We start from the raw sequence: 27,383 nt of genomic DNA on the forward strand, positions 1-27,383 counted from the left end.
TATCGACCTAGCATAAGCAACCTGGGAGTTAGTTTTTTTAAACTATCACTGTAAAAACTGTGTACTGATCCTAACTTTAACACTTATTTTAAATACTGCTATTTAATTATAATGATCCTTGTATATCATACAAAATACACATTTATTAAATTATTGGATTTATATTCACTTTACACTTAAAAAAAGTTTGTGCTTTTTATATATTTAAATAGGTTACAGTAAATATTTAAAGTTTTTGTTGTAAGATTAATAGAATTGTTAATTTAAAAAATACCCGTTTTTATATCGTTGTCATTCTAGTTTATAAGCTATACATAATTAATGAAGGCATATATAAACTTTCTTTATACTATTCAAATATTACAAGTCGATGTTTAGTAGTTTATTCATTACAGAAAATTTTATTTATTCAATACTTGATTTCATAACATTAGAAAATATAGCTAAAATATATTTGCGTTTATTGTAAAAGAGATCAACAACTAATTTTTAACCAATAAAAAGTTTTAATGTTATACGATATAGTTTTAATAAAATGATTATTGAATCTAAAAGCAGTTATTTGTTTGGATTTTTTTTCAAATTAGAATCCGGCCGGATCCCTAAAGATTTTAAGTTGTTCGTACTGTAAATAGAATACAAACATACACATAACAACTAAGTAATATATTACTACTAGTTTATTCAAAAAAAGTTAACAATATTTTTCACGTGTTAATAAATAAATCCATTCGTATTGTTGAAATAATTTATTCTAAAAACGAACCAAAAGCATACATCTTACTAAGATGAAAACAATTTAAGCTACATACATTGCAGTTAAATTTTTTGATACTATTACAAGCCAATTTACAATATTTTCGTAACTTGCATTTTCGTTATTCGTATGGTGTAAAAGAAAAAGTTAAATATTGACTTTAGTAACTGCTTAAAATAAAATACAAACAAAGTTTTAATTTTTATGTTTAACTTTTCATTTAAATTTTATTGTCAAAAATCAAAATAGAAACTCAACTTCTGCAACTTATTAAAATAAAAAAAACAACCTTCAATTGCAAAAGACGTTTCTACAAACTTAGGCTAAAAATTGTTTTAGCGAAGAAAAATTTTCAAAAATTGTAAAGATAAAAGCTTATAAGAAATTTGATATAGTGCTATGAACAAAACAGTATTTGTCTTAAAATAGTTCTTATATTAAGTAAAGCTTTAAAAGAACAATAAATTAAACTGTTCTCAATCAGATACGCTTCCAGATCGTTAGGTGTGGTGTTTAATTATTTTAAAATTAGATGTAAAGATTGAAATATAAAATTTTACAAAATATGACTATTATTTTAAGAAAATTTTCTTATACTATATGTGAAATATTTTTTAACTGCGCTGAATTAATTGTTATAAATGTTTAATAAAATTCAATGAAAATTTTAATTACAACAGTCTCCAAACAAACTCTTTTGGCCAAAGCAGAATTGCATTTCTCTAGTTAAAGTTTTATACACTGTTTTATAATTGTTTACAGTGTTACTCATACCATGATCATTGTCAGCAAAAAAGTAAGCCGAAAAATCGATATCTGCTTCAACTAGATATTTTTCAAGTTGTGCAGTATTTTGAAAATGAACATTTTCATCTCTTGTTCCGTGTAAAACTGCATATCTGTGCTTACCTACATTTTCAGCTTGTTGAAGGGCCGATGAAGATTTGTATCCATCCTATTTACAAGTTGACAGTAATTCTAATAACGTGTAGAAAACTTTTTCCAGCAATTTTAGAGTTATCAACAAAAAAAGGAGACAAATAAACAATAAGTCATAAACAGTAAATAATTTTAATAACATAGATAAATAAGATTTTTTGATTTAAAGCTTTTCTTAATGAGCAATTATTGTCTTCAAAAAGTGAACAGGAGTAAACAATAGTTTGGAGGACAATATTTTAAGCTATATGCCTATTATTTATGTATACTTATTAAACAGTAATATAACAAAGAATTTTTTTCTTAAATATACTAACAGCGTTGTCATCTTGTTGCCACATATATCGTTCGGTGTAAATTGTGTGGTAGTAGTTCCAATCAGTTACTGGTGCTACTGCAAATCCGCATTTAAATACATTGTTTTCATCGTATTCTATGGTTTTTGTGGTTGTGTATCTTCAAAAAAGTATTAGACTCTATATGACTTATAAATGCTAGAAAGAAAATGTCTTGTTTTAGCTAGGGTTTTTCATTTTTATTAAGCTGCTAATGAAACATTATATGATAATCATAAATAACTTTAGATATAGTGAAATATACTAAAGTATGTCATTAGTAAAACTTTAATCAATGTTTATGCACAAACCAAATATATAAAAATCTTTGAGCAACAACAACGTTTTAAAAGTAATGAGCATGCTAAAAAAAAATACTTGCTACTAACCCTCCATATGACCACCCCCAAATAGCAGTCTTCTTTTCATCAATGAAACTGAACTTTTCTACAATTTTTCGGGCTGCTTCAACCTGATCAACTGGCTCAAACTGACCTAAATTTTTGTATACCTAAAAGGCACAATAAGTAAGTTTTACTACGTTATATATGTATATATATATATATATATATATATAGAGGTTTATTTCAAGATGTAAAGCTCAAAGGACTCGAGTTTCGTGCTTATGCACTCATCAGCTTCAAAACAAGTTTGAAGCTGATGAGTGCATAAGCACGAAACTCGAGTCCTTTGAATTTTACATCTTGAAATAAACCTTTTTATTAATAAAGCCCTTAAGGTGGGCTCAGTGTGAAAGATTTGATTTATCAAGTTAAATAACTTAATTCTAAATATTTATATATATATAAGGTGATTACTTTAACTTAATTCATTTCTACAGATCCCACTAAAAGACTTATTAATAATTTATTAGGAAAATTCAATTTAAAAAATTCCAGAAAATACGTTTTATTAAGACAAAAACAGATTGTCTTTAATCTTCAGCTGATTCCATTAAAAATAAAAAGCACTTTGGTAAACAGAGATGCAAAAGTAATACAAAAAACAAAAAACGATATGACGTAAGAATTGAATATTTCAGCATTACAAGTATTCGGTGCAAAAATAAATCTTCCATCTAACTAAACAAACATGTAAAACTTTTGCATCTCTGTTTACCAAAGTGCTTTTTCTTTTAAATTGAACCAGCTGAAGATTAAAGACAATCTTTTGTTGTCTTTCTGAAACGTTTGTTGTCTTTCTGAAACGTTTGTTGTTGAATTTTAAAAATCGCATTTTCCTTATAAATTATATATATATTAAAAGATTAAAAAAAAAGTTCTGGTCGGTAGTGCTCGACAAATTTAATTGGAGCTAAACATTTATTTGATTATATAAAAAGCTATAGGTTTATACGACCGTTTCGTATGTGAGATATATAACCTCATATATTCATCAGTAAGCTAAAACTTACTGATGATACACTTAAGTAAGTTAGCTAAAACTTACTATATGAGTTAATAAAACGTTTTTTTTTATTTTATTAAATAATGATATATATAGTTTTATAATACAAAAAAAAAAAAACAACTAATTTCGTATTGTTTATTAAGTTTCAACTTTTAACACGTTTCATCAAAACAGTATCGCATTTAGTTTCTTTCGCATGAGAATTTTGACTTTTGTAAATTAAAAAAACACTTCCAAATATATATATATATATATATATTTATTTAGAATATAAAAAAACTAATTTTCAAATCGTTTGCTCAATTTCAATATTTAGTACATATCTTCAGAACAAAATAAAGTGCAAAGCAAAATTTTTAAAGAATCACTCAAAAAACACATTGTGACGTTTCAAATAAAATTGAATAATTTTAGTTAGCCTATTCTAAAAACAACTTATGCACAAGTTAACTTATTTTTTGCTTTGTTTGTTCTTTTTTTTAATTTTAATTTTATTTTTTGTTATTAATTAGTGGTCTTTGTTCTTTTAAAATACATTTTTGATTATGGAGGCAGGATTGCTGCCTTTCTTTTCTTTTATTTAATAATAAATCCTTTTTAATTTTTTCAATTTCGTAATTTTCCAAGCAACATAAATGGGTCGTTTTGTTGTTTTTCGATTTTGTTTTGATTCTGCAGAGTATTTCCCATTTTAAATTATAGTCTTTGTTTGCGTCTCCCAAACATAGTTCGATAATTCGGTATTATGCCTTTTTAGTTTGTTAGTAAAGCTTGCTTTATGGTTGCTATATCTGTTTTTAAATGTTGTACTAGTGGAACCCACGTAAAATTTTGTTAAATCGTCTGTTTTTATAGTAGCTCGGTAGATTATATTTTTTGAAATGCAGTTATTGTTTAAAGGCCATTTTTTCCCTGCAGCTGCAGGTTTTTTCTTATTGTTTTAAGTTTAGGTTGTTAAATATTTTGTTATTGTGTTTAAGAATTTTTGTTTTAGAATTTTCCATACAGCTATAAAAAATTTTGAGTTTGTTCCTCTTAAAAATTTTGTGGTATGGGTGGTTTGTGTCAAAGTGTTTATTTACCAAGTTTAAGAATTCTTTGCCTATTTTAGTTGCTACAGTTAGGGAAAAAGGTGGATTGAAATAAATATTTTTTCTTTGCTTTATTGTTGTTTTTTCATTTGCCTTTTGGTATGTTAGGCTGAATTTGTAGTTGGCGGATTTTAGTGTTGATTGCCAACTATGTTTTATACGGTTAAATGATTCTTAGTTACTTGATTGTTTAGTCTTTTGTTAATAGTTAAAGGTAATTGTTTTAATATTTGATGGTTTGATTTGTTCCTTACATAAAGAATAACCGAATTTGATTTTCTGAATGGGATGTATGTTTTGTTGGGTAAGTTTAATTCGATATCTAAAAAGTCTGTTTTGATTAGGCCTGCATCTACTGTTATTTTAAAACCCCATTTGTTAAACATTTTGTATAATTCTTTTGTTGTGTTTTCTGTGGTTCTCGGCGATTTAGATTGGATGACCGCAAGGCCATCGTCTCTATATATATTGAATTCTTCTTCATTTAATATATTAGTTTTTTAAATTTCGTTTAGCATGAAAAGTTCTACCATGTCGCACACTTCGGCTCCATTGTAGGATCCCATGCTAACGTTAAAGAGGTGTTTATTTTTTCCTATGTTTTATTTTCGTGAAAGATTGTAGACTTGCAGGAATGTAGTATTAACTTTTAATCGTTGTCTGTGATTGGTGTGAATTTTTCAGCAAATTTTAATGAGTTAATTAAAGTTGTTTTTTTTATGGATGGGTAAAATTTAGTGATATTGAAATTATTATAAATCGGGTTTTAGGGGTTATTTTTAGTTTATTAAACCAGTTTATAACGCTGTCAGTGTTTTTCCATTGATTTAGTTTTGAGCCTATTATTGTTCTTTTATTTATTGTGTCTAGTTTAACTTTTGTGAATTTGTTGAAAGGGGATTTGGAGGGGTTCAAAACTTTACAGTTTAGTTTGTTTGGAAAATATTTTTTGTGGTCTGTGATTGTAATGAATGCAGATTTTTGTTCAATTTTTTAAATTTTGCCTTTTACATATTTGTTGATGAGTTTATAGGTTTCTTTATTTAGCTTTTCGATTATTCCTGGGTCTGATTTTCTGTAGTCTGATGTGATATTTTCTTTCAAAAGTTTATTGTAATTGTTTTTGTCTATTTTGTAAATGTTAATTGATTTGTCAGAAAAAATAAATAATTTGTCAGAAGATGTTATATTTTTGATATCTTTTTTCATGGTGTTTAATAAAATGTTGTTGTACTTTTTAAGTTTAATGTTATTTATTAACTTGTACAAAGCGTTTTCAAAATTGGCTAACTTGCGTCGGTGGTGGTGTGTTTCTTATTATAGAACAATATAAATATTTAGTTCTGATAAAACGTTTTAAACCTGTTGCAACTTAGTAAACAATACAAAAATTAGTTGTTTTTTTGTATTTTAAATATTTATGTATGTATATATATATATTTATTTGATTATATAATAAACAACAGTTTATACGACCGTTTCGTATATGAGATATATAACCTCATACACTTATCAGTAAGCTAAAGTTTATTTACAATGTTAAACAGAAATTTAGACTTTGAAAGTTTCATAATTATTATGACGTAGTAATAATGAAGGTTATTGTACAGTAAGTTAAGCTTGAATATATATGCTGATCTTGTTAGTTTAAGAATTTATGCATTTTAAAAGTTTGGAAAGGTTGTATTAGAAAAACGTTTTAAACTGTATTAGAAAAATGTTTTAAACTATTCATGTCCGCGGCTTAATTTTACTTTGATTTGATAACTAGTTAGTTTTATTTTTGCTAAAAAATAAAAATATGCGCCGAATATAAAATATCAAACAAAAGCACTGTAAATAAAGTAAATGATGAGAACTATTACCTAATAAAAACACACAACGTAGAAGGCAAGATACCAAAACTCAATTAAAAACAGGCGTTCTTTACAATTAAATATCACAAGAAAACTTCCCAAATAAAATCACATACAGATTCATAAACCCAAGTAAATCACCCTCACCAAATACTCATAAAACTTAATAGATAAAATTGATTGTACAACACAAAAATATTCTAAATTAAACCAATGAAAAAATACAATAGTGAAGTGATCACCTGGTTCAAAAGTTCAAAATTTAACAAAAACTACAGATTCATAAAATTCGATATCACAAAGTTTTACCCAAGTATAACTAAAAATTATTTAATTAAAGCATTAGAATTTTCTGAAAAATGTTACGCAATAACAGACAGAGAAATGAATCTTATAATACACTTTTGTAAAGCAATTTTAACACATAAAACCAAACCTGGGAAAAAACAAGTTCAAAAAATTATTTGATGAAAGTATGGGATCATTTAACGCGGCAGAAATATGCGATTTAACAGGATTATTTTTACTTAATGAAATCAAAAACCGTAAGATTTTTATAAATAATGAATTCGGATTATGATGACGGACTAGGGATAATAAGAAGCAAATCACCGAGATCAGCTAAAAACACTGCTAAATATTTAATTAAGTTGTTTTAACAAAACGGCTTGAAAATAACAATAGAATCCGGATTATTCCAAACAGATTTTTTAGGTGTATCCTTCAACATATTAAACTCAAGTTACCAACCCTACAAAAAACCAAACTCACCAATTTTGTACGTAAACTACAACTCCAATCACCCACGACAAATACTAAATAAACTTCCCGAAGCAATAAACAGAAGACTAATAAAACTATCTAACAATAAAGAATCTTTTAACAATGTAAAAAGTGAATACCAAAAAGCATTAATCTCAGCCAATTACAAAGATACATTAAAATACGATGCGACCACTTCATCAAAAAGATATAAAAGACAAAGAAAAAGAGATATAACAATTTTGAACTCACCGTTTAGTCTAATTTTAAGTTCTAAAATAGGCAAACAATTTTTAATTCTGATTACCACGTCCTTTGATAAAAACCATCCATATTGTAAAACATTCAACCGCAATACAATTAAGGTATCATGCAGTTGTAGAAGTAATTTTAGAAGCAAAATAATAGCACAAGACAATAAAATATTAAACAAAAACAATATAAACGCAAAAACCACTAAAAAGTAAATCTATGCAATTGCCGCAAGGAACCTTGCCCTTAAAACAATAAATGTATAGTCTCAAACATAATATGTAGAGCAACAATAACATTAAATAAAACAACCTAACAGTACTTTGGATCTACAAGAAATACTTTCAAACAAAGATATAGAAACTAAATTAATACTAACAAAATACATACAACAGAACTGGCGAACGACATTTGGAATTTATAAAATAACAATACAGACTACAAAACTAAATGGGCAATATGAAACAGGACAAAATCAAAATTCAAGTAAAAAGTACAGTTTATTACGTTTTTCTGATACAACCTTTCCAAACTTTTCAAAATGCATAAATTCTTAAACTATTAAGATCAGCATATATATTCAAGCTTAACTTACTGTACAATTACCTTTATTATTATTACGTCATAATAACTATAAAATTTTCAAAGTCTAAATTATTATTTAATATTGTAAATAAACTTTAGCTTACTAATGAGTATATGAGGTTATATATTTCATATACGAAACGGTCGTATAAACTATTGTTTTTCATATAATCTAATAAATTTTTAACTCAAATTCAATTTGTCGAGCACTATCGACCAGAACTTTAAATAAAATGTTTAATATATATATATATTTCTGTTAACATTATATTTCATTTACTTATCACTAGCCTGATGCATTATTTTATCTCCTCTGAATCCAGTACCTCTTCCATCAAAACTCATCACAACAACATCTAGCGAAGAAGCCACGTAATCTTTCCAGCTAAAAGAGTACCTATCATACACACGCTGATAACCAGGACCTTGAAAAATATTTTTAATGGAAAAACTATTTGTAAATTATTTTTTGAGTGCTCACAGCTTTACTTTAAAAGTAGTAGTCATACTTAATATAAGTAAAGAAAAAAAACAGATCGTGGTTTTTTGTTTTAGAAGTCAGTAAGTGAGAAAAAAAAACTCACATAGTTTTTGTAAAGTAACTATTACTTTTTTTAAAAAACAGTAAGAACTTATAGTTTTAATGGATCAAAAAAAACTTTGAAAAAAATTTACTTTGAAATATTTTTATTTATGAAAAAATGAGGTCATTAAAAAATAGTACATAAAAAATAAAAATGCGGTAAAGATTGAATAATTTATTTTGTTTATAATTATAAAAAACTATATTGTTAAAAATAACCTGTTTTTAAAGCAATAAATCAAAATAATTTAAAAGTAATTGTATTATTTAAGTTAAGTTCTTGTAAAACTAGTATAAAATATTTTACCAGAGTAAACTTCTACAAGAAGTGGATACTTTTTGTTTTCATCAAAGTTCGGTGGTTTAAACATAATATAATAAAAATCTTCATCTTTATCTTCATAATTATCTAGATTTATAGACCCGAATTCTACTGTTCTTACATTGTACTCTAGAGAAAACTCTTGTTGTTGTTTAAGTGCAAAAATAAAGTAAAACTAATTAATTTTATGTAATGTAGTGTTAAAGTATAAAAAAGTTTTTGAAATCTTACCTTGAAATACAAAGAAGTAATTGTTATTAATAAGTTGTAAAAAACAAAATTAACTAAGTGTTAAAATATATTTTTTTTTGCTGTTTTTACTTTTATACTTAGCTAGTATTATTAGTTTTATTGCAATGTACTAAATTATTCAACCTCCGAAATATGGATAACATATATTAATAAAAGGACACTGAAGAGGATAATGGTTTAAAAGAATAATAAAGAAGCTTAGGTTTACTATAATGATTTGTCTTATACATGTACCAATATCTAACCAGTACTCTTCTACTAGATCTATTTATTAGACTTTAGTTACTAAGCTAGTTTAATGCGGAATAAATAATAATTATATGAAAAAGGCGAAAAATACACTATTGAATGGAAAATTCTCAGACAGACCAAATGCAGATTCAAACCAAATTTCATGTGCTCACTATGTAACCTAGAAAGAATGTTTATAGCAAACGCTAACCAAAGAAAAATTCTTAATAAGAGAAATGAACTAGTCACGCAATGCCCTCATTACCCTAAGGAATACTTTTAGTTTATTTTTAATCACATTAACTTAGTTTATTTTATTCTATTTAATTTAATTTATTTGTTACACTGTATTTATGTTTGTATTGTGTAAATATTTTGTTTTAAAGTTACAACCTTTCCGTAAAAATACCATTTCTGTTTTCTAAAAATCCCCTATAAATCTTAATATTTACATTTTTTCCAAAGCTTAATATATTAAATACTTAGTAAATAGATTATTAAAATATATAAAATTTATATGAAATAAATTGTTTAAACTGAACTTAACTATATTTCATTTTAAACTAACTTAACTTTAAAATTTAACTTTTGTAAACAACATATTTATTATGACTCATATTTTAAGTTTAATTTTTAATTCATCGCTCTGTATACTTTTGTTTTCAGCTTTTCTTAGCGTCTGATGAACTGCTCTGCAGGGAAACGGCGTAACGCAATAAAAGTTTAAAAACAAATTTATATAGAATAAATAATAATTAGTGAATAAACTTAATACAAATAGTTCGCAAGTGGATTTAAGCAAAAATTTCTTATAACACAAAAATATCGTGTAATATTGTAGTAACAATAAAATAGTTATACAAAAAAGATAATATACTATAACACTGTTGTAACGATATTTACATTTTCCCCTAGCGATACTATATTAAAGGAAAAGTTTGAAAAATTCTAGTTATAACATTTTTTGATACTAAAAAATCTGACCGAAACAAGTTCGATGTAATATAGCAACAATAACTTTTGAACAGTACTCAATTTATTTAAAACTAATGACGTTTTTTATGTACGATCAATAACTTAAACAAACAAGAGTACAAAAACAGTATTACAAGATTGTCTAAGTTTATTCTACGTTCAAGCACATTGATAAATAGTGTATTCAATTCAAACCACGGTGAATAAATTGGATTGTTTTAGATTTGTTTATTGCTTAGTAATGCTTTTTTTTTAACTTTTCTTTTTTTTCAAGATTGCAGATATAAGAAATTCTGAAAAATTGGGAATTTTAGCAAGAGGATGTCTTATGCATTATATGAACTGACCTGAGTAACTGCAATACTAACAAAGAACATTTCAGTGAAATTAATCTCTACCTTCGCAAGTTCTATTACTATCTAGATATAATTAAGCCATTTGATGCTAAGTAAAATAATCTTCTCATGGAGTACGCACTTTTACAATAGACCAAAAGTACATTCTCGACCAGGAGATTACTACATTGTACAAAAAAAAGAAAAAAGTGTTGAAATTTTTGATGTGAATTTTGTAGTATATCAACGACTCTTAGTTAGACGGAATAGTTTTGGTGACGAAAGTTTTATAAAAGATGATTTTTATTGTATGCAGCTCAGTTTACTTCATTAAATGTAAATACGAAAACTAGTAATTTTTGTAACATATAAATAAAGAAAAAATTTCTATATAAAATCTCTTGAAACAGGTTATATTTATAATAGGCACGAAATTAGTCAAAACAAGCTCTGCGTGTCGTGCAAAAATAGTAGTAGCGTCTGCAAATATACTTAGTGCACTACTATTCGAATTCTGACATTTAAATTCCGAAAAATAAAATCTTAGTAATCATGAGTTATTGAAATAATAGCATCTTTTAATAAACATAAACTTATTTATTAGACCTACTTGATCATTTTTGTTTTTTAAAAATTTTAATTATTTCTTGAAGTATGGCTAAAATAAGTATAAAAACTTTCTAGAATGTAGTAATATGAAGTGACTGTTCAAAATATAGATTTAAGTGTTTGCTGACAAAAGATCCTAGTAAAGCAAGTTCACTGGAATATAAATAAAAACAAATTATGCAGTAATTTTCCTTTATTGTACCAACATGTGTTTATGTGTGTTAACGAATCAACACACATAAATATATGTTGGTACAATAAAGGAAAATTACTGTATAATTTGTTTTTTTTTTAGTATATATGAATTTTTAGTTTTAAAAAAACAAAGAATTTAAAATAGCAAATAAACAAACCAATATCAAAGCAGAAAAAAAGTACTTGATTTTGAAATTTACTTACATTTAGCTTTTTTAATTAACATTTTTTGAGTCTTTTTTAAATAGACGACCGTCATTTATCACAGTCATTAGCAAGCTTCTCTCACTTATCTTCTGTTGTATCCAAGCTCTTTAGGTTGCGCTTGCGTACGTCTTTAAGACATAGTGTTTGTCGACTGCTGTTACTATTGCCAACGACCGACTCGCTAAAAAAAAAGGACTTTAGGTTAGCTCTTTGCCTACCCTCAAAACATGACCAAACAAGCGAAGCCTGCACTAACTGAGGGCAAACTACATAGTTGTAATATACGTCTCTTTTAAGAAAAAGACAGAGCAACGGCAGAGTGAAGACTATTTTTCAAAAGTGCAAGAAGAGGAAGTGTAACAATATAAAATCTTTTGTATGATAATTTATCGTTAGAATGTTGAATTTTAAACATTTTAATGCTGAGTGTTTGAATAGTGAGTGTCAAAAAAAATAACCAATCAGAATGAGACGCGTGCAAATACTGATATAAGTAAACATAACTTAGAAACGGAAGTAATTAGTTTATTGTCGAAGACCACATGCTGACCATCCTACCTTATATTAGACATTTTTATTGTGAGATCTACTGCCTAAGGGGACCGGTCAAATATGTCATACTGCACAAGACATTTTTGTACGAAGGGTCACTTTTGCACGAAGAAATTTTTGGACGAAGAGTAACTTTTGCACGAAGGGTCATTTTTTGCAGGAAAGCAAAAAAAAAAAAAAAAAAAAAAAGTACAACAAATAATATAAAACAAATTAATTAAAAAACAAAAAAGAAGAAAAAAAAGTTACCGACTGAGGGTAAGTAAAAATTAGAAAGAAAAAAAATTAAATAGAATTATCAAAAAAAAAAATTGTATATTTTTTTATATTAAAAAATCATGAAAAGAATTGGAGCAAGTACGAAGCCGTTTTAAAAGTTTTCTTCTCTTAAAACCCAAATGAGATTAGTTTTTCAACGAAATTAAGCTGTCAATTTCAATTTTTTACAGCCCTTTGCAACAAGAGCCGGCCATCAAGATTTGAATTAATTCGTATTTTTAAAACTCTGTCAAGTATAACATCAAAGTATGACTTTTTTTATTATTTTTAGTCTTTAAGGCGATAATTGTTAAATATGACAAAGCAGTTGAAAAAACTTATTTTTTTTTGTTATAACACTCTTTTTTTAAGAATTTATCTATGTTAAGCACAAAACCTTTAAGAAATCATTAAATTGCTACCGATCAGTGTTGCTATTATTAAAACAAAAATACCGATGTGTAGCCTACTTGTAAAGTCATGAATACATTCGTTCACCAACTGATTTCATTTTTGTTTCATTACCAAAAAACTTATATGGAGTGCCTTGCTTTGTTTTCTAGTTTGGACTCATTGAGTTATAAAAAAGTAGAGATTTAAAGTTTATTGAACTGACCACAACTCCTAAAAACTGTATAAAAGACCGCAAACTAGGTAAAACTAGTGAATTGGAACAATAATACTAAGGTTTAAACTTGTAGATTTCTATCGGATTTCTGTGTTTTAAAGGTGTCACACACCACTGCTTATAACAAAAGATAACATGAATATTTCCAAACGACTTGATAATAATTCATGAACAATAGGACAGACCTTACGCCGATGATACATGCTAGACGTTAAGTCTCAAACTTCATTTGTAATTTTTTTATTGTTTATGCCCAAAACCTTCTCTTTCTTCAAAACTTACTCCTTCTTAAGTAACAACAAAGCCTTTCAACTTTTAAAAACAGTTAAATTTTTTTTGATGGGCTAACACAAGTTCATATAGAACTATTTCGTCGGAACCTAACTAAATTTACAAATTCTAAAAACCAACTCTATTTTAGAGCTTTACGATTTGATTTTTTATAAGGTTGAGAGAAATTATTTGTAAGGTTGTGTCTGATAAAGCTTATAATCCTTTTATTTAATAAATCTCGAGCTCTTCACAGTTTCAGATTAACTTTTGTAAGCCATTTCAAGATAACAAGTATGCCAATTTTTTGATTTAAAATAAATCAATACACATAAGTCAATTTTTATTTGGTAAGAATGCCCCTGTGCTATGCAGTGTGCACATTTATAGACTTTTTCTAGCTTTTATATATTTTGTGTATTATAAACATAAATTGGTTACCACAGCTTATAAATATTTCTTTTGATAAAAATATCGTACCTGATAACGTTGACTCTAGTTGGAAATTGTCCTGCAAAATACTTTTTTCTGTATAATTACCAGTGGCGTCTTTTTCTAATAGAACACTTATGGGTACACCTAAAGCAGCATATATTTATTCTTACCATTTGCTTAAGTAATAGTCAATTCAAAAATTATTTGTTAAGTTTTTTAATATTAAATACATTTATTAAATATTTATAAAAGTAAAAATATAATAACTTAAGTTAAGCTGTATGTAATTTAGAATTAAGGAGTTAAACTCAAAATAAAAGCGTTTAGTTGTTCAAACGTACCATTTATAGTTCCGCCACAATTAATTACAACAAATTTTCCATTTTCACTAAAAGATGGATTTACCCAGTTGCATTGGTCTTTATGATCAATATTTAATATGCAAGTAACACATTTTCTGTTCTTTATATCACCGTGAGCTGATTTGATAAAAACAAAGTTTAAAGGTATTAGCTAAATTAAGGTAAAGCATTTTAATGGACAAATTTATTTATTTCTTCGTTACAAGTTTTTTATTTCACTTATACATTTTTATGACGTGCGTTTTTATATATTACATATATGTTTGAAAAAAAAAAAAAAACTAACTTATTAAATTTAAAATAACATTAAAAACTGTAATATTCTAGTTTTCAAGAAAAAATTCCGATAAAAAATTGTTTTGTAGGTTTATCAAATTCGAGTATTAAAAAAAGTTATTATCTTGATTAAGTGTAATTAATTTAAACTAATGCTATTATCTTAATCTTTTTTTAAATTTAATTTACCATTTGTTATTTAAACAAATTTTTGAGCGTCGAATTTTTTAATGTGTTCAATAATATCGTTTATTGAACGATAAAAAAAAGCGCTCAAAAAGTTTGGTCTAAGGACCTGGCGTACAAAGGAACCTTTCGGTTATCGAGTATACTTAATCTGACAACCTTTAACTCTCCATAAATGTCTTATACTTGAAACGCCCTTTCCGATAGCATCTTCGCTTTCTGTGCTTGTATAGTAAACATAATCGTTTGTTTCGTCATAAAAATGTATAGACTCGTATCCAGAATTCACATCAGTTATCTGCCATTTAAAGATTATATAAAAAAGTAAAATTAGAACAAAAATTAAAGGTTGGTATAAATAATAAAGTTGTGTTTAGTTTCTAACATAATTTTTGATAAAAACATGGTAGTTTTATTCATAAGATTTTTAATTGTACATCAAAACATGATTATTAAAAGCTATTTATTATATAGATTTTTTAAGTTTTAAGAAGTACTCATTTTAATTAAAGTTTATGAAACTAAAAATTTTAAAGTAAATTGCCGATTAACTTTATTAAAACATTTAACACCACACATTTCACAAAAAATAATTTATAGTTAGGATAACTCAACTAAGGATTTTTAAAGTAATATACAAGCGTTTAACTAGACTTTGTTCTCCTTGTTTTTCTTGAAAACAAGATGAAAATATTTCAATACCCTTTTTTATTGATTTTTTTCTTGCTAAATTTTTGTATTGAAAAAACCTAAAAAAAATACTATTCTTTGATTGACCATTAATTCATGAGTGTGCAAATAACTACAAAAAGGAGAAATTTTCAACTTTAATTCGAGCTGAGAACTTTTTTCAGCTACATATTCTGGAAGCTTTATATACCCAATTCTTGAAGCCCAGTTTATGAAAACAGAAAAAGTTCGTTTATCATACTAGCCTCTTTAAATCTTTATATTGAGTGGTTTTATAGTAAGCTTCTTCCTTAGTATTTTAAAGTTTAAATTTATTGTTGTAAGTTTTTACCATTGGTACACTTTAGATTGATTTTAAATATAAAAAAATTTTAATAGTAATGTTGTTCTAGCTCTAACTCTTGATTAATTTGTACACTTCTTGATTCAATTTGTACACTCGACCATTACGTTATTTGATATTTTTAGAACTTTCAAATGTTTGATTTCGAAATAATTTTAATTGAATTATTTCTCACTAAGAAATTGTTTTAAAAAGCCTTAATTGAAAGATCTAAACATTGAAAAATTTTTTACGAAATGTGTGCTGTTAAATGTTTTAATAAAATTTACTTGTAAACTCATGTCTTAAACTAAAGAAATATCTAGCTTTACTTATACTAACAATTAAGTTTACATTAATGTATACCGCTCAAATTAATTATAAAAAAGTAATTAAAGCTTAGTTAGACTCTATGTCACAGAATAGGGGTGTGAAAAGGACAGCTCGCGGACCGGATCTAGTTCGCAACGTGTTTATTCGCTAGAAAACAATTTGAACTAAATCTTAGTTAACAATTTAAATCAACTCTTTATTTAATTTTCAGCACATATCTGTGCAATGATCTTTACATTATAATTGTTCTTCTGAAAAGTTTATTTTTAGTTTTTATTGTATGTAGAAATCTTGAAAAATTGCGCGGTCTGCGATAGTTTTTTTAATCTGTTCGGCCCTCAAAATATTTTTGTTAGTAAATCTGGTCCATCAACTTCAAAAGTTTTCCACTCTTATCATATAAAATGATATAAGTTAAATTATATGTATATTCTTTGTAAGTATAATAATTTTTTTTGGAGTTTGTCTAACCTTATATTTAAAACATTAACAATCTACATGAACTTGAATAATAGTCAAGTTAAAGAGTTTATTATTAAATAATGAACTTAAAATCACTATAATATAAATTACTCATTGGTTGTATTCCTAAAAATCTTTTTAACACAGTATTATAAATTTTATCATTTTTTGAATTAATGTTAGAGAACTACCTTAAAATACGATTTAAGGATTTACTTAAATTTGAGCTTTATTTAAAGCTAAGTCACAAATTTGTAACAAATGGTATAAATTAAATCACATAAAAAATATAAATAATTTTCAATTATAAAAATCCCCTTGTGAATTTTTTAAATTAAAAAAAAAACATGTTCACTACCTTCAATTTGGAGTTTTAATTAACGATTGTTTTCTTTATTATTACTAATTAAAATATTCTAAAATTTGTCTCTGCAGATACTTATATTTTCATATTCTCAAACGTTTTTTCTAACATACTTATTAGGTGATATAAATTTTTGAAAACTAAAAATAACTAAATATGTCAAGTGAGTTAAAGCATTAACTTCAAATTCTCCACCCGTTCTCCAATCAGCAACTAAATTGTTCCAATTAACTATTTGTAGATGAGGATAACCTCCATAACTGTTTACCCACGCATATTCATTTGGAGTCATAGGAAAAATGTCATGTGACTTGTAATGGCCTAGCCAACCACCCTCCATTGAAACATGATCGACTGCTGGCTCTTTAAGTAAAATAAAAAATGCGTCAAAAAAAGTTGTTACAAAAAACCCATTTGTTAGATTTAAAATACAAAAAATTGAAATTTTTCTTTGTTATCTGTAAAAAAAACTGTAACAAATGTAAAACTTAATAAATATCTAATAAAAAGTAATTATTTTAAAATAAATTTAGTTAACCATAGTACTTAAAAAAAAACCTGAGTTGCATGTGGTTACATCACTACCATCTGTAAAGTAGTGTAAAACTTTCACTTCATTTTCATATCTGTTTTTAAACATAGCTGTGAAAACAGTTTCACTTCTCCAAACTGCCGTATTTAAGTATACACCTTTTTCATAATTTGTAAAGCCCTCGATGCAACTTTTTATGTCCTAAAAAGTTGTATAAGTAACCTTTAGATCGTTAGCTTATTGTTAATAACAGTTTTAATAAAGTTTAATAGTTTACTACAAAAACTAAAAAAACAACTTGTGAACTATTTAACCCCCTACAGTAAAACGTTTTGAATAAACTTATACATTTTAAAAAGTAGTACACTATTTATTCAAAAACTTTATATTACTAAGACAAACGAAAGTTAACAATATTTGAGCTAATTCGGCAATCGAAAATATTTAGTCTAAAAGTTTGTCCTTTATCGATAAAATAAATACATTTTCCACCCGGGTTGGTTTTTCGTATTTTTAATTTTAGTTACGTCTTAAACTACTTAAGTAAACTTTTTGCTTTAAAAAAACTATGTACTAACTAGTTGAACTTTGTTGCTTGAACCATTAACTTCTACAAGATTAAGACTTATTTTAGGTATTGGTGTTGATGGTTTTGGGTAAGGAAGTTTTACCATTGTTGGATATTGATTATCATAAACACTAAATTCTATCTCACGAACGCCTTCTTCGTCAATTCTATTGGGTAAAAAATACTTTTTAATTTGAGGATGAAATTGTAATAAATTTTTATACGTTTAAAATAAAATAAGTATAGGTGTAGGAGCTATTACATAATGTACAATATGACGAATAGATCTAAAATATAAATGCCTTTGAAAGTTATTATTCTTTTTAAATATTTTACTAAAACATATGTAGACTACTTGTTTCTAAAATTCTTATGTGTAACGATAACAAACTTTGTGATGTTTACAAGTTATAAAAATCGTTTAAGATTTCAGGTAGAAATAATTATATTAGTATATTTTCAGCTAAATTAAGTTGAATATTTAGGTAGTCAAATTTAAAAAAACCTTCTGATATTTTATTTTTAACAAAACTAAGATACGGATCGTTTAAAGTTTTACATATAAGAAATAAACTCAAAATAAATTTTATTATTCATTAAGAAATAAACTAACATATTAAATTGTATGTTCATTATAGTTACCTAAGTTATATTAAATTGATATTTTTATTATATACCTTAACTTTAACAAATTTTAAACCAAGCTAAATTTTTCATTTTGTTATAGTTACAACTAATGCAATAAAGTTTTAATATAAAAAGCTAGATTTATTTTAGTGAATATTTCGAAAAGCAGGTTTAGATCTTTAAAAGTTCAACTGTTACGGTTTTTATTAGGACTCTTACGCCGGTACTCCAACACTAAAAACAAAGTTTAATTTTATTTTTATTTAAACATACAGACCAGTTTATCAAAAGTTTTATAGTAATTACAAAAGTAATTTTTTTTTAAATACTTTGTGCTTATATAAAAATGATAAATTTTTAAAAAAAGTTTGTTTAGTACCTGCTTATTTTAAAAACTACTATTTTTATAAGATTAAAAGAAAATTTTAGTATAACTAAAATTTATAAGAACTTCTAATGAGTACTTACTTATAAGATAATCAGTTTAAACTAATTCACTACTTACATAGACTTATTGTAAGCTTACTTGGCTTGTAATTTAAGTTTAGGGAAAGCAAAGCGAGAACTATTAAAACTTTTAGATTAAACAACCTGACCTAGTTTTTTTCAATAAAACATGTTGCATAAAATATCAAAAACAAACGTTGAAAATGTTATATAATCGTCATTAGGAGACCACCAAAAGATTGCATCATCTGCATTAATTTCACCCACGTACAACCAATCCGTAATTCCATTGAAAATTTTACCTTCTTCTCCGTTATCAGTTATCGCCGTATACGTGTTCAAGTCCTTTTTATTAACTTCTATTTTATTTAATTAACTAACAAAATTTAAAAAAAATGGAAATTTTAAATCAAATATTTTTCAACTAACAATGAACAGTGATAAATTTATAAAAAATTTTCAATTTTAGCAAAGTTGATGAATATTTATTTACAAAGCGTCAGTAAAGCTTTTTAAAGGAAACAATTAGAAGGTTGTTATGTTATACAAACTTTAAAACTTTAAACCTCTGTCATAAAAAGGTCGAAGTTCTGAACATATGCTAGTTTATGACCTTTATTACTCCATTTGAACTTTTGTATTCCTTCAGTAGGTATAGTACCGATTGAAATGCTGAGTCTTTAAATTATAAATTTTTAAACTTGTAAGTACTATATACTTCTAAGTAAATGTTGTTATAATGAATATAATTTTTATTTAGAATTTTTTAAACAATCTTCTAATTTTAACATTAGTTTACTAAAACCCATTGTTTGTTTATTATCACAATTTATTATCACAATCACAATTAGTTGCATGTAATCATAAAGATAAACATTCTGACTTGCAAAGTAAATACATTTATTTACTTTGAAGGACATTACAAAACTAACACTACATTTTTATTGAACTTTGTGTCTTTAAAATTGCTATGAATTTTATTAACGACCTATAATGATAAAAACATTAAAAATCTTTGTTAAATATATTTTCTTGTTTGAAAAAAGTTGGTAGTTATTTCAGCTTGATCATAACCACTACCCTTTAATTAAATTATAGGCAGGAAAAGAAAGACACGCAGGTGGATTCGGCTTACCAAGCAAAAATATTTGCAAACGGCTTTATTTTTAGCTTGTAACAACTCAAGCAAAAATAGTAAACTTTAGCTATTTTATAAACAAAAATATCTAGAAATGTGCTTTTAGTTTGACTTTCAGTACACAATAATGCATATTATTTAACAAAAATTAAGTTTTCAATATGTTTTTAAAGAGTTTTTGAAGTGTTTTTTTCAAAGTTTTTTGCGCAAGTAGTTTAAGAAAATTTACAAATACAATTTTACATATAAAATACTACAAACAGTACCTTTTTTTACCCATATTTGTAGTAGTTTTTTAAACTTTAATTATTTAACTTCATGTTGTATATATAAACTTAGTATAAATCAAAACTTTTAAATTGTTATAATTTTAAGACTAATACTTAAAAAAAACGTCTTACAAATATGTTTAATTTAACTTAACTATAATTTAATAGTTATTTAAGATTGGTAGTTTAAGCTAAACAACGTTAATAGAAAAAAAAAGTAAACAGAAACCTAAAAATATTTTAACTACTACAAATGCTTTATTAGTTTGTTAAACCATTATCATCTTCTAATTGTTTTTAATTTTGTTATCACTTATAAAATATTGTTCGTAAACTTCATCAAGAATTTTTTTAACTTAAATTAGACGTAGTTTAGTATTTTAAACTTGAGAAAAAAACTTTACTTTGCAAAATATTTATTAGTTAAAAGTATTCTATAATTAATAATATTTTTCAGCTTAATATTTTAACAAATTATTTTTTTTATCAGTATTTTTCAGTAGTTGTCTTTATCTTAATTTTTTTTTGTATTCAATATATAATATATATGTTTTGTTTCAAACCAATTTTGCAGCTAAGTAATATATTAGAGCATGTTTGTCTCTGCTTTGTAATAAAATTTACTCATTTTATAACAGTTTAGATTATTCTGTAAAAATCTTTAAGTCAACAACAACTAAAACTTACCCGGTAGATACGTCAAAGAAAGTCCATTTGAATGTTCTTACATAATGAGCATATCCCTGTTAGTTTTGAAATAAGTATAGTAATAGATACAGAATATATAATAATTTATACTATTTAAAGTGCTTAACACTTGGAAGATAAGAGAGCAAAAATATAATAAGATTTTCAACTTAAAGCAATAGTCTTTAACTTTTAATATTAAGTTAATAAAACAGGCTAAAATATTGGTTCCGCATAAGCATAACATAGCTTAGAGTTTTTATTGAACAAAATGTTCTAAGCATTTATAAACTTAATACGTACTAACAACTACAAAAGTTTTAGTTTATTATTTGCATCTGTTAGTTATTTTCATTTTCGTACAAAAACTTTGTTAAAAGTTTTGAATTAGCACTATTTAGTCGTTGTTAGTAATATTTAAAGCAGATTAAATCTATAAAAACTTAAACTGACTTATGATTAATAAATCATAAGTACGTAAAGAACAGTTTGTATTTAAGTTAGTGTACGTTAAAAGGCTTAGATATGAACTAAATAAAACAAAGTTTTTTACATATAACTCCCTAAATTAAGTTTTAGTTAAAATTAGTACAAGAACTGATTGCCGCCGTTGAAACTTGATACGTTTAAGAGCAAAGCGAAAGGTTTTAAAAACTTCACAGTAAGAGATCTTCACATTGCTGATGATGCTGCACTCGTCGCTAATTCTCCCCAAGATCCACAGACACTTCTGAGTCAGTTTTCGTCAGCAATATCAGAATTCGACCTTACCATTAAAATACTTAAATACTAAGAAAAGGAACAAATATTTTACAACAAACTAAGACCAATGGCAGGGCAATCAAAAATGTAAAAAAAAATACGTTCAAATGTTGCGCCAAGCTTATTATTAGACAAAGAAACCAGTTGTAACATTGATAAGATGTTAGGAACCTTTGCTCGCTAGACTGCAGGTGTTTGTAATGACCAAATGTAAAGTATTCTCATAAAGTATAACGTTTATTGTATCTGTTTATGCAGTACTCTGTTATACTGTAGAGAAACGTTGACCTTGTCAGACGTGCAGGAGAAAAACAAATCAGCAACTTCCATCTATGATGCATCCATTGTATCTTTAGAATATGGCAACAAAAGATTATTAACAAGTAAGTGTTGAGTGCCTCACCATCGTGTACTATACACTTAGCCAGCGCAGGCTTTTCTGGTTTGTTTATATTCTAAGAATTATAAAATTAGCGACGAGCGAATCCTAAAGTTTCTTTGTAAAGCAAATTATTCGAGGATTAGGATCTTCTATCTATAAAAGAAAAAAAAAAGCGCCACAAAGAAACCCAAGCAGAAATTAGAACCATAATGAATTATGTTTTCTTCATTTTGTTTATTTTATTTGTTAGTTTGTTGTATCACTTTGTTTGTTTTTCTTAATGTTATGTATGCTGTACATGACTATTTCTTTAAGTATAACACACATTGATGATTTCGGCTGGTAGCGGATCTATTATTATTAAATTTAAAATAAGTATATAAATGTATAATTTAGAACACAAAATAAAGTCTACCTTGGCCAGTTGTTTTTGCGTATAACACTAGTCGTCAGCAAGATGTTTATTTACTACAAAGCAATTACAAACATAAGTACAAAATTATACAGAGTTTAGGTATAAATAAAGTAATAACACAACAAACACATGGTTTAAAATAACTCTGATATGTTTAAAATAACTTAAATAATAATTAAGAACATAGTTTAACGGAACTTTAAAGAAATTTTTTTATATAAAAAGTTTATGATAATGCAGGCATTTGGATTTGAATTCTTTTATTTTGTTTAAAGACTAAGATTTTATAAGTAGTTTAACGAACAGCTTTGTAGAATTAAAATGTTGCTTAATTAATTAACTGTATGGTTTTAATGTGAAAATAGTTGGGTATGGTTTTTTAGTTTGACTAAATTAGTAAATGATCGTGTAAAAATTATTGATCTATCAAAACTAAATACAGCTGTAGTAGTTTACATTATTAATTTTGTTCTAATTTACATTAAAAAAAAACAATTTAAATAAACCCGAAATTTTTTAACTGCTTATCAACTTTTTTAATTCGGTGAAATTATATTTTTAGAAATAATAAAAACTTGCCAATTTGTTATTCAATAATTAGTTTATGCTTTAGTTTAATATTTGATAAAAAACTGTCAGGTAATACAATTTTTATTCTGTAAAATGCATATTACAAACATTAAACTTATAAACTTAACAAAGATCTATTGCTTTTTTTTTCCTGTATTTTTTTGTTATATTATTGAACTAACTTTAAGTAAGTTTAAGCTTTGTAAAAAAACACTTTAGAAAAAAAGATTACTGAAGTTATCAAGTATTTTTTTAAACAGTTATTAAGAATATTAATTATATGTTAAAAAGCCATTTGTACGTTTTTAATTTGGTAAACTATAAACTTCATACTGATGTATTTTTTAGAAATAAAAGAAGCAGTTTAAATTTTTTTTAAAGTTTAGAAGAAACATACAATTCGATGAAAAGTTTTAAACCTAATCACTTGAATAAATATAACCACAATCTAAAAAAATGTTTTACTCTAAGTTTTTCTATTAAGATAACATTTTTCAAAATCGGCAAGTTTTTAGTTCGCTTTTTTATCATAGTTTAGCTTTTAATAATAAATGTCAAGTAGTAAAAAAAGCTTTTTCATAAGTTTTGTTATTTATTAAATTAATTGTATTTCGATATTCTATGTATTTTAAATAGTTCCCTTTTTACTAAAACGTTAAATAATGTCAGCGTACATCACTCCTATTTTATAATTTCAGTAATTCATAACTTGATAATTTATTGAAGTTTTAGCTTTTATATTTAATCAAAGCTTAATTGTTAAATATATTGACGTTGATCTATTACAATAATTTACTAGTACTCTGCACGTTATAAAGTAAAAATAAGTATTTACTTTTCTTAAATTTATCATTTAAAGTCATACTAAACTTGTAATTTACTTGGTTACAAATACTACATTATAAGTTTTAAAGGAACTTATTTAGGAATTACCTTACTTGTATGTTGTAAAAAAAAAAATTCAAAAGAAAAAAATAACTAAGTATGAGCATTAAGCAATTAGTTCTTATTGTTGACAATAGCATTTTAGTCCAGTAAAAATTTTACCCATGTTCAAATGATTTTTTAATCGTAATCATTTTCCTAGTTAAAACATTTTTTAATAAAGATAGTAAATACCAAAAAAAAATTAAAAGATACAATCTATAAAATTAAAATGTTCATTGTGGAAATGTAAGACGAGACATTTTGAAGTTCAGTATATAAATAAATGTTCGGTATAATCTTTTATTTTAATTCTAAATACTGAAGGTATAAAACCGTTATTAACTTTGTTAAGAGTTACATTAAATGACTACCTAATTTCTTGTATTTTTTTATTGTTAAAAAGTATTAATGAAAAAAATCAAAAAGTGATTATTTTTTAAATCACGGATATTAGCTAAAAGTTTTTGATAAAAACAAAAACAATAAACTTACATCTGTTTTTTCAGAGGTTATGATTACAAAACTTCTATCTGGAGAAATAGAAAAACTTGACGGGTTATTTAAACTTCCCTGTAATGTATTGAAATTAGCTTATAAAACGAATATTTAGTATAGAATAAACAATGAGTTTTTAAATAATGTTTTTTTAAACTTTAAACGAAATTAAGCTTACCCAAGCTGAACTTGACAAAAGTTCAGACTCTGAAAGTGAATCCAAATTTTTAAGCTTTAGCGAATTGTCACTATCTCTGAATACGTACTCAACATCTGGATTAAAACTAGTTTTTAAATACATTGTTAATTCCAACAGGAATGACTAAGAAAACTAACCTGAAATCCAGTTCGGATAAAACGTTCTGTATGAAAATTTTCCATTGAAATAGTCGTCAAATGTTATTGTATTTTTACCGTTTTCAGATGCTTGTTCTGCAAGAACAAAAAATTATATATTATACAAGTTTATTGATCAGTAGTAAACTTTAATAAATAATCATAAGTTTATTATTATTCTAATAAAATATTTTAAACAAGAAGTTGTTGACGTAAAAACCATAAGCGTTGTACCTGAACTTTAACTAAAATTTCACAGTTTTATAACAAAAGTTCTAACATAAATAATGATCAAATATTTAACAAAGAGATTTTACAATTTGTTGTACTGTCTAAACTTATATATTATTAAGTACAAAAACAATAATTCAAGATATTTTCACTCATTTAAAACTTTCAAGTTGAGTTACGTTCTAAAATCAATAAAACTTTAAAACGTTTTTAACTTAAAGTACGCTTGTTTGCTTATGGTTAGTTTAATACTACCACAACACTACAACAAAACACAGCAAACTTAACTTTTTTTAAATTTTTAAAAATACGGTATAAAAAGAAAGAAGCTTTTAGAAAAATCTTAAGAATCAATCAGTAAATAAAACTTGAAATAGAAAATATCACCTTTATAACTGTCATCGAGGCCAACCTCTCTTTTAGTTCTTAGCAAGTTTGAAGGTGCGAATTCTCCAGCAGATATAAACACAACTGCTACTAAAATGACTTTAAAAAGACAAGATATAACAAAAAATTTCAATTTGTTTTTGTGAAAAAAATACTTTATTTGGTTTACACTAGGAGCCATTAGTGTTTGGAACTTTTATTTTAAGTTTGTGTACTGAAAAAAAGTTATTCTAAAAATAACATTTTTAGTAAGTTATTCTTACACTAAAAAGAAAAAACAAAGTTTTGTTAAGTTGTATTAATGTTAAATTCTAACCTCATAGTCCTTAAGTTTAAAAAATGTTGTGTTTAAAAGTGTAAATGTTAAATTATTTTTAAAATTATCAAAACGTTATGTTCTAAATCATTTCATAGTTTTTGTAACAGATTATTGCATTATATAGGCCATAAAACTAGAGCTGAAAAAACGCTAGCTGTAATAAAAAAGGTCTTATCAAAATTTTCGTCTTTTACTATTATTTAAAAAAAGTTTTGTAGCAACCCTGTTCATAAAAATTAAGAGTAAATTAAAAAAATAACTTTAAGAGATTTTTTTCTAAAAATAAAAAGTTAATCAGTAAAATAAAGACAGCTTGAGTTTTAATATCTTAAATAAAATGAAAAAGTTTAACAAAAAGACACCTGGTCTTTAACAGTATTTTCAATTTATTAGCCTAAAGAAGCAATCAGCAAACTGTGGCCTTCGGGCCACAGACGGTCCATGAATGATAAAAGTGCCTAACACTGGCCTAAAGCATTCTCTTAAATATTTGTTTTACGTCTTTGTTTTCAAAAAGAACTTTTTAAACTTTTTTAGTATAGTTTTCAAAATTAACAGTCTGCAAAGATTTTTTACATGTCTGGCCCACTAAAAATTTTGTATTATTTCTCGCCTGTTACTTACAAAAACATTGTGTTTAGTAAAAAATGAGAAAGGTAACTGTTATAGTTAGATAGTTAGATAGAGTTTTTTAGATATTTTTTTTTCTGAGATGTTTTATTATTGGTACTTATTGGCTATCATATAAAAAACTATTTAAAAACCAAAGGTTTTTAAAACATTATTAATTGCTAGTAACTATAAGTTTTCATGAGTCGAAATTATTTTTATATTAACTATTGTTAACATGAATTGGTATGAAGTGGAAACTTTTAGAGAGTTTGTAATCTCTTACAAAAACTGTTTGACAAAATTAAAAATATTAACTTTTATTAATTACTAAACAAGCACGACTATATTAAGTACTAAAAAAACTTTAATTTTCTTTTGTGTATTTAACAACCTATAAAAGTTGAATAATGTATAATAACGTTTTGTTATAGACCTTAAGCTTAATGTTGAAAATGTTAAAAGGGTAGAAATAACCTTAATGCATAAAAAAGCTGATTAAAATATTAAATAAATCAAATTTTACGTACTCAAAGCATTGTTACAATGATTTTGACATATTAGTTTTCATGGTACTTAGATACTTTTCTAATTAAGTTATCTACATTTACCACTTGTAACTTAAAAAAAAATTAAAGGGTATTTTCTAAAACAAAATTTTAAATTCTAATTATAATTGACTTTAACTTAATGTTTAATATGCTGATATATTTTTAAGAAAATGTATTGTGCTCTTCAATACTGTTCTTATTACTGTACTTTAAAAACTTTATAATTGAAGCTGTTTGGTGTTTCGTAATTAACACAGAGCTATATTACTTATCAACTTGAAAAGTATTGAATATATG

The 27,383-nt window shown here is 25.4% G+C and overlaps 1 protein-coding gene across 1 annotated transcript; it reads right to left on the bottom strand.

The window, feature by feature from the left end:
* Positions 1 to 1,424: 1,424 nt before the first annotated feature.
* LOC145828596 (prolyl endopeptidase FAP-like) lies at positions 1,425 to 26,369 on the bottom strand. The gene is made up of 18 exons (XM_082936352.1): positions 26,342 to 26,369; positions 24,990 to 25,085; positions 24,832 to 24,926; positions 24,651 to 24,728; positions 21,103 to 21,158; positions 19,575 to 19,686; positions 19,205 to 19,353; positions 17,945 to 18,101; positions 17,393 to 17,567; positions 17,016 to 17,197; positions 14,823 to 14,961; positions 14,181 to 14,318; positions 13,885 to 13,983; positions 8,878 to 9,021; positions 8,279 to 8,412; positions 2,421 to 2,542; positions 2,014 to 2,152; positions 1,425 to 1,712 (listed from the first exon to the last, which is right to left on the bottom strand). The coding sequence occupies exons 1-18, from the start codon at positions 26,367 to 26,369 to the stop codon at positions 1,425 to 1,427; spliced, it is 2,331 nt and encodes a 776-aa protein (XP_082792478.1).
* Positions 26,370 to 27,383: the final 1,014 nt, after the last annotated feature.

Source organism: Thalia democratica, chromosome 2 (genome assembly GCF_965202585.1).
Source record: "Thalia democratica chromosome 2, ktThaDemo2.hap1.1, whole genome shotgun sequence".
Taxonomy (NCBI): Eukaryota; Metazoa; Chordata; class Thaliacea; order Salpida; family Salpidae; genus Thalia; species Thalia democratica.

Coding starts and splice junctions, on each gene's coding strand:
- LOC145828596 (XM_082936352.1), bottom strand. CDS start 26,369: ATGGACCGTCTGTGGCCCGAAGGCCACA. Junction 19,354..19,574: donor TCGACCTTTTTATGACAGAG/GTTTAAAGTTTT, acceptor GTTAATAAAAAG/GACTTGAACACGTATACGGC. Junction 1,713..2,013: donor GGCAACAAGATGACAACGCT/GTTAGTATATTT, acceptor ACTTGTAAATAG/GATGGATACAAATCTTCATC.